General features: G+C 47.5%; 1 protein-coding gene across 1 annotated transcript in view; it reads right to left on the reverse strand.

The window, feature by feature from the left end:
• Positions 1-4,263, reverse strand: part of LOC124690693 (auxin-responsive protein IAA7-like) — a gene marked incomplete at its 5' end in the record, with an annotated part of 30,326 nt that extends 26,063 nt beyond the window's left edge. Inside the window, 4 exons of the mRNA XM_047224048.1 lie at positions 3,078-3,150; positions 3,242-3,302; positions 3,696-3,840; positions 4,059-4,263. Coding sequence (XP_047080004.1) covers positions 3,078-3,150; positions 3,242-3,302; positions 3,696-3,840; positions 4,059-4,263 — 484 coding nt within the window. The remainder of the gene's footprint in view (positions 1-3,077; positions 3,151-3,241; positions 3,303-3,695; positions 3,841-4,058) is intronic.
• Between the last annotated feature and the right edge of the window lie 4,571 nt (positions 4,264-8,834).

Below are 8,834 nucleotides of genomic sequence, written 5' to 3' on the forward strand. Positions count from 1 at the left end.
GCCTGTTTGCCTCAGCCACGTTGAGAAAATAATGCATGCCATTAATGAAGTCGGGATGGCACCGGTCACCGTACATCCATTGTCGACTCATCTGCATTTTATATGTATATCAAAAATCATTAATTACACAACATCGTGGATATATGAGTGAACAACTTAATTAATATTCAAGTTCATCACATAAAACTAAGTTTTTTTATTAAAAAGAAGAGGCTCACCGAGGTTGTACGGTGCGGCTAGGGGACGACGCTGGCGATCGACGACGGTGAGGACGGGGATGATACTAATTAAAACCTACAAAATATACCATAATTTCAGCTCAAATTGATTATAAAAAAAAGTAAAAATCCCTAACTTAGGCATTTCATCGAACACCTTGCTAGCACTAGAAAAATAGTACGAGTTAAAACTACCAAAGAAATGAGCTAAATTAGAAACGCCGGAAGAAAGGATGATATTGCTAACCCTTAGATAGATGTATGCCTTTAATCTTGTTAAAATGGTGGAGAAAAAATAGAGATTTGTTGGAGTGTGAGAGGTGGAGAAAAATTTAGAGTGTGAGAGGAAGAAGAGAAAAATGATAGCCAGGGGCCAGGGACGGGGGCGATGTGATAATATAGCTGGGCACCCTTTGGTACCGGTTCGTGTTACGAACCGGTACCAAAGGTCCAACCCTGGCCCCACACGCGCCTGAAGTGCGGGTCGAAGAACACGAACCGGTACGAAAGCCCATCACGAACCGGTATTGATGCTCCTCGCCCGCCTGGGCGCACAAACCGGTACAAATGACACCTTTAATACCGGTTCGTAAGGGACCGGTATTAAAGGCTTAGACGGTTGCCCCCTTTTCTACTAGTGGGAAGGCCATGGATACAACGTCACCAAAGACCACGTCCACCAGCATGTTTTCATCGGAGTAAGATTGTTTACCATCGTTATCTAGATTTTTTAGCAACGGGCAAGAGCACTTCCTTTTTATTAAAAAGATGGAAATAACACAGGGCATGTTTATATTAAGGTGAAACATGCCAAAACCACTCCAAATCTATGAAAAAAGCACGCTAATCCGGTTCAGCAGGGATGACCGGCACATAGCCATTGAAAGCACGGTCTCTCTGGATAATGTTGGATAATGTCCTCTCTAGCAATCGATGCCACCTCGACAAATGTGAGCCTTCGCCCAGTGAATATCCTGCGATTCCTTTCTTTCCAAGCATTTCAAAGCACATAGAGAAGACGGCCACTAGTGGTGCGCGTTGCTCCATCTTGGGTCTCCCCTCGATGAGCTTATCCCACCATTCCAAAATACTCGGAAAGCTCTGTCCATGGACGTGAGAATCCGCGCCGTCCCAAGACTGGACAAGATTCTAGACAGCAGCAGCGAAGGGACAATCTTTGCATAAACAGGCAGCCGTTTCCGGGGCACTTAGGCACAGCTGGCAGATAGGGTCGTGGCCTCGTGGGGGCATCCTCTGGTGGTGAGCATGTCGGCGTTTAGGAGCTTCCCATGGAGGGCCAGCTAAGCAGACAACTTGCACTTGGGCTTAGCGTGAGCGATCCAAATTTTCTGCCCGCAGAAGTGAGTATGGTAGCTTATAAACTGCGCATGGTACGCTGACCTCACGAAGTAAACTCCGTTAGATTTCAGAGACCAGGAGATGGAGTTTTAGGTTCAAACTACTTATTAGGGTGGGAGCGCTTGCCGTTATATGGTCGCTGTGGCTATGTAGAAATAATAAGGTTTTTGACAATAAAAATTATTCACTTTTGCAGGTTATCTACTGGTGGAGTTCTTTGCTCCGTCCATGGTCGTCTCTTCAGCATAAGGAGAACAAAGACATGTTTATGGAGGTGTCTACATGGTTAGAGGACACGGCGAAGTTGTTTATTTCCCAACATGGGTGGCGGCATAATTTTAGTATTAGACCTCCACTTCCTTAGGCATTTTTGTCAGTCTCACTTTTATGTAATCGTTTTCATGACCTTTGTCTTCTTTTGTACTTGTGGATATTGAGCGGGCTGTACATCCTAGTTATGCAGAGGTCGAGTGTAATGCTTGAACTTTTGAGTAATAAAGCGTCCTTTATCGAAAAAAGGAGATGAAGTCTGGCTGCTAAGTAGCAAGCTGTAGAGTCTGGACGGTGTCCCAAACATCAATTGTTCTGTGATAGTTGGACGGGGGTAAATAGGCGCGCGATGGATCGGATCCAATTTCCATTCGCGATCTCCTTTGCAATACAACGGTTTTTCTGGTTGCAATCTTAAACAGGTTGGGCGCTGAAAGCCGAAGAGGCCCCCTTCTCGCTCACCACTTGCATCACCTAAACTTAAGGTCGCTGTAATGTTGCCAAGGCTAAGATGTTAAGTGAGAAGGATTATTTCTGTAAAAGCGGAGCTCTTAACCCGGGTCATTTCTTCACATCAAAAATTAGATAAACCTCCAAGTTTCAGACTTCAGTTGTAATGAGTTTCATATTCTTCATGCATGTTTACTCTGATAGGAATTAAAACTACTTCACTGAAAAGCCAAACATCTAATTCTGAAATGAAAAAAACCATATCTAAATCTTGTTAGTATGATATGTCATCCTAAAAGATAGAACCGTATGTACCTTACTTTATCTATTCGATTTGTGTGTAATTAACTATTTTAACCGCAGATCTTGGTACATGTAACAACTATTGAAGCAACTATTAATGTGAGAATCTTTGAGAATTTGGAGGTTCTCATTTGAGAAACTTCATTAGCTGAATTTTTTCCCAGAAGTTAGCATGTGATAATTAGTCTGGTGATATACACCAATGGTTTACTTCTTTGTACAACGCCCGACAATGGAACTAATTGGATATACTCAACATCCAACGAAAAGAGCTTGTCCACGTTAACAAAGGTTTGGCATAATTCTTTGTGAACCAGAAAGCGCCACGCAAATATGGTCAAGTCAAATTGCATAGCCGTATCACTTCTCAAGTCGTTCTTCGGAGAGCAACATGTTACATAAGATCAGAGCAACAACAAAAGAGAGGAAGATGATACAAGCTCAGAAGATCCGATTCTTCTTCACAGCACGTCACACAGTGTCTGTCCAAGCAACTCCAAAACAAGTTCAACCAATCAGCTGCTGTTCTCTTCCAGCTTGAAGTGATTAGCTGCATGGACAATGAAATGTCCAAGCTGAGAGTAAGGTAATTTTTTTTGACATGGAGAATGTGAGCAGGATGGGTGTGGATAGGTACTCACTGATGAAGAGAGGTCAGACGTCTTCAGCACCCGCAGCCTCTTCGCTGATGAAACGAACATTCTGCATGGATTGCAGTAACAGTTAAGCAGAGTTGTAAACTGATCATAGATATTTTTTTTGCCGGAAATAAACAGATCATAGTGCAGATCAACTGTTGATTTTTAATGACTAATTGTTACTTCATGTGCAACAATTTTCAAGGAAAACAAAAAAATTGTACTGTATCTAATTTGCTATTGAATGTTTTCTAATCTGCGAACAGTCACATTTGTTGAGACAGTTAGATCTTCAGGCAACGGCACAGACTGCATCTCCTGTAACCATGACGTTCCAGTCCAGGGGGTGAGCGTTAGCATCAACGTAAATTATGCACGCACTTACCTTCTGTGTACACATACAGATCTATTTTAGCCTCATCACTAGAAGAAAACGCTGGCAGAAATGCTAACTTACCCCCATGGAACATCTCCAACAAGTACTCTGTCACCTTCATAATCCTCATAAACCAGAGTGTACTCCCCGGTTCCATCTAGATCTAGTAGACCAGATATGGCCACCTCTTCCTGATGACACTCCTCTGTCCCAGGATCTCTTTGGGCTACAAACAAGGATGTAAAATATGAACAGTTGGTTAAACAATCATGAATTGACTGAGCCATTCAAATACCGAAATCTACTCATCAAGGAAACAGATTTTTCTAGTGCCTTGGTTCAATATTAGTCGATTAATTTGTGGGTACTAAACTACTCATCTTAAAACCGGTATAACTGAATGATATTGCTAACTTGGAATCAATGGAGTGGAAGCTCAAATACCCGCAATAAGGTGCCGGAATAACTTGTCGACAGCTAAAGAAAGCTTCTCGTAGCTATTGAAGGCGTTCAGGTCGATTTTCCGACCAATAGGGATACCATCCATGTTAATCTTCACAAATGGAGATCTCTTGGTCTCTGCAGCCTTCACGGCCTTTTTGACATTTTGTTGTTCAAGAGATGCTTTGCTAGAACTAGCCAGTGTTAGTGTATGTCATATCGTATGTGTACGTGTATGGAGTAGTACTCCGACGTACACGTACAACACTTGTATTTGCCAGGTAACGGGGCTTTTCCCTACGTTATATAAACACGCAACCGATGCCCTAGGAGGGTACGCATCGTTCCAAACTTTCTCATGGTATCAGAGCAGGTCCTCTTCCTGACCTAGCCGCCGTACCCAAGCCATCGCCGCCACCGTAGCTCCCCGCTGCCGCCGCCGCCCAAAAACCCTCAGATCAAACCCTGCCGCCGCCGCACCTTGCCGCGCCCACACCAAAACCTAAGGCAAACACATCCTAAATACAACTCTTCCACCGCCACCATCTTGGTTGCCGCCGCTATCACGTCAGATCAAAACCCAAAAACACAAGCCAAAAACCAAAACCGATCTCTGTCGTCGCCGCCAGTCCTGTGCCGCCGCCGCATCGAGTACACATCCAACGACACAACGCCCACGACAACCACGATCCTGTTCCGCGACGTTCGATCACCCCGGCTCAATGGCATCTTCATCAGCATCTGTCACCGTCCTTGCTGCCGTCCTTGGAGCGCCTCCAGCACAACTGCTGACTCGTGACAACGCTCTGGTGTGGAAGGCTCTTATGGTTCCTGCACTTCACGGCGCTCGTGTCCTCGACCTCGTGGAAGGATCTGAGGAGGCGCCCGTCGAGAAGCTGGAGACCGAGGACATCAACAAAAAGAAGGTGACGATCGAGAATCCCGAGTATGCTTCTTGGATTGCTCGTGATCAACATGTGTTACGATGGCTGCTCAATGCGCTCTCTCCCGATGTTCTTGTTGATGTCATTGGGTTGGAAACATCTACAGAGGTCTGGGCCGCACTCAATTCCCATGTCTCCATGGCTTCAAAATCCCGAGCTCAACGCCTCCGGGGTGCTCTCAATGACACAAAGAAAAATGATCTCACCGCGGAGAAATACTTCGCCAAGATGAAGACCTTGGCCTCTGAACTCGCTGTCGTCGGCAAGCCTCTAGACGAAGACGAGCTGATTTGGTATGTTCTTCGTGGCCTCGGCAGCTCCTACAACACTAGTCACCGCTGTTGGTGCCAATCCTGACATGATGATGTCCAAACTGTTTGATCAAGTGCAAGCGTGTGATCGTCTCCACAAACCAGATGATACCTCCTTCACCTCGTCCGCCAATGTTGCACGCAGAGGTGCCCCTCCTCCGCGTGGCCAGGATAGGTGGCGTGACGATCGTGGTGGCCAAGACCGCTGGCGCGACGAGCGCCCTCGCCAGCAGCATGATGACCGCGGACGCGGTGACTACCGTGACCGCCAGGAGCGTGGCGACTACCGTGGTCGACGTGACGATCGCGACCGCCGTGATGGTGATGGCTATCAGGGCCGCCGTGATGGAGGCGGCTACCAAGGCTGCCGTGATGATGACCGTCCTCGCTGTCGTGATGATGGTGACAGACGAGATGATGGTGGGCGTCGCCGTGAGTGTCAACCCACCCCCTATGTTGATACTACATGTCAGATATGCACTATCCATGGGCATCCTGCCCGAGACTGCTGGTGGCGTTATGGTGACGACCGCGGTGACCGTGGAGACCGTGGTGACCGTGGCGACCGTGGTGATCATGGAGACCGAGGCAACAAAATGCAAACTATGCTTCCTATGGTGTTGATACGAACTGGTACTACGACATTGGCGCCATTGATCATATCACTGGAGAATTGAACAAGCTCTCCACTCATGACACCTATCATGGGCAAGACAGGGTCCGCACTGCTGAAGGCACAGGTATGCACATTAGTCATATTGGTCATTCAATTGTGTGCACCCCTCATCATTCATTTGATCTAAATTCCATATTGCATGTTCCTAGTGCATCTAAGAATCTTTTATCAGTTCATCGATTCACTCTTGATAATCATGTCTTTATTGAGTTTCACCCTTTCTTCTTTTTGATTAAGGACCAAGCAACTCGATGCATTATGTTTAAGGGGCCTTGCCATGGAGGTCTCTATCCCCTGATGCCCATCTCCGATAAGTCCTCCAAGCATGCCTTCATCACAATAAAGCCTACATCTTCCACGTGGCATTGTCGCTTAGGCCATCCTTCTTCATTTGTGGTTCGACAAGTCCTTAGGAAAAGTAAAATAGCTTACACCCCAGAAACTATCCCATATGTGTGGTGCTTGAATCTGTGGCAGATTATGACCTGTGGATTTGGCATTCTTTTTTTGGCATGGCGGGATCACACAATGACATCAACGTGTTGCAGCAGTCTCCGGTGTTTAGTAGACTAGTGGAAAGGCATGCTCCACCATGCAACTATGAGATCAATGGCCACGAATATACCAAAGGCTATTATCTAGCCGATGGTATATATCCAAAATGGGCCACTTTTGTCAAAACAATCTCGAATCCATCGAGTCCGAAGAATTCCCACTTTGCTACGCGACAGGAGGCTTGCAGGAAGGATGTCGAGCGGGCATTTGGTGTGCTTCAAGCACAATTTGCCATTGTCCGCTACCCTGCTCTAAGCTGGTCTCACGACCAAATGTGGAAGGTGATGCAGGCTTGTGTGATCATGCACAACATGATCATCGAGGATGACCGCAAGAATCATGTCAGGACACATGTTGGTCCCTATGAGCGTGAGGGCCCTCTTGCGGAGGTTGATCATGAGTTGCCTGCATATTTTGCTGATTTTCTCGCCATGCACACAGAGATCCGTGACAGCAATGTTCATGATCAACTTCAAGCTGATCTCGTTGAGCATTTGTGGAGGATCAAAGGAAATACCGTGGCACCTTGATCTAGCATCTAGCCCTATTTATTATATTTGTTTACTTGTTTTATTGTTTGTTGTATTTTAGTTTGAAAACAATCCTCGCAAACATTTTTATTCATATGCTATATTTGATCGCCGCTACTATGATCGCGATGATTCGGCGGGAACGATCTCTTTTGATTGCAACAATTTGAATTTCTGATTGGGGCGGCGTTTGGGGGACACGGCTGGGGAACGACGTCCCCCAAACGCGGCACGAACAAAACACGTCCCCCAAATGCTCAATCCGGCGCGGTTTGGGGGACGCTTTGGGGGACGCGACTGGAGATGCTCTTAATTACCTTTTGATGAGCTGGGGACTGTTAGAATTTAATTAAAGAGATAATCCTCCCTTATGTAATTCTCTGTGTCGGTTGGTTTGTCAACAGACACAACTCTTCCTCGTACCTCTTCGAACGGACGCGATTCATATTCGCGTCTCTTCAACTTGTATATAAGTTGTGAATCATTAATGGAAAAGAACAGTTGAATCATCTGTTGTCTCTCTCGTTTGCCTCTCAATTTTACTTTCAACACGTTATGAGCACATAGATTCTGCCAAGACATTTGGCCAATTTAAAGAATGATGACCAGCGGAGCATGGCGTTTGCTGACATGAACACACTCGTTTTGAACAGAAGAAACGATCAGGAGATGGAGCAATCTCTGGATCTCTCCACGCCCAAGAAGAAAAATCAATTGACATAGATCAATTAGCATGCACAGCATGCGTCCATTCATTTACTAGCGCATCGATTGATCATTCCAATAATTTTTGGTTGATATCAGCGAAATAATCAATGCATTCTTTTCCCGTTGTGTCTCAGTCAGAACACGAGAAACGATCTTTGTCGGACCATCCTCGAGCGCTGCATCACCGAAATGGCACACACGGAGACCATCAACGGCGTGTCATTGATCCCATTGAGCAAATTGGAGTTTTTCGACGGAAAAACCAGGAGATAGGAAGAACAGGCAAAATTGGTAAGAAAATTTGCCTGGAACCATATCGCTGTTCGTTCACGGATACAATAGAATAGAAGAAGAAAAAGGTATGAAGATGATGATTCACCCTGTCAATTCCTTCTTCTGTTCGCCGGTGGCCATGCCATCTTTGTCGTCGTCGTCTGCAAGGTGAGCCCGACGCGGATCTTCCATGACGACCTCTAGAGCGGAGTGCAGCATCGTCCTCCAGTGCGCCCCCCTGCAACACGGCGACGCGCCCCCGCATGAGTTGTCACGCGGCTCGCATCCGTGCAGTGTGCTGGTGTCCGCGTCCACGGCCTGCTAGTGCTAGCGCGATGCTGCTCCAAGAGGCGCCCCTACCAGAGGACCACCGGTGTGGCTTCCGATGCCATCCGCGGTTGCCGGCCACGCCGTTGCCGGTGCAGGCCCTTGAGCCGGCCGGGTCTGCATTGTTTGTCTCGCGCCGCGTTCGTCGACTCCGCCGCGCCGCCGCGCCTGCCATAGGGATATCTGCCTATACCCGCGCATGGCTCGCCTGCCCACGGCCCCCATACCACGCCTCCGCCTTCACCAAGAACCGGAGCTCGCCGCCGCCTCCGGGCTCTCGGAGCCCCGATGTCCCGCCGTCGGCCTCGCCATCGAGCAGCCGCGGTCGCCGTGCCGGCTCATGGAGCCCGGCCGCGCTGGGACATGCGAACGGCGTTGTACCCGGGACTCAGCTCCCTGGCGGATCCTCGGACGAGGACGAGCGCGGCGGAAGCACCAGTCGGCGTTGGTGAACA

The sequence above is a fragment of the Lolium rigidum genome, chromosome 2 (assembly GCF_022539505.1).
Source record: "Lolium rigidum isolate FL_2022 chromosome 2, APGP_CSIRO_Lrig_0.1, whole genome shotgun sequence".
NCBI classification, from domain to species: Eukaryota; Viridiplantae; Streptophyta; class Magnoliopsida; order Poales; family Poaceae; genus Lolium; species Lolium rigidum.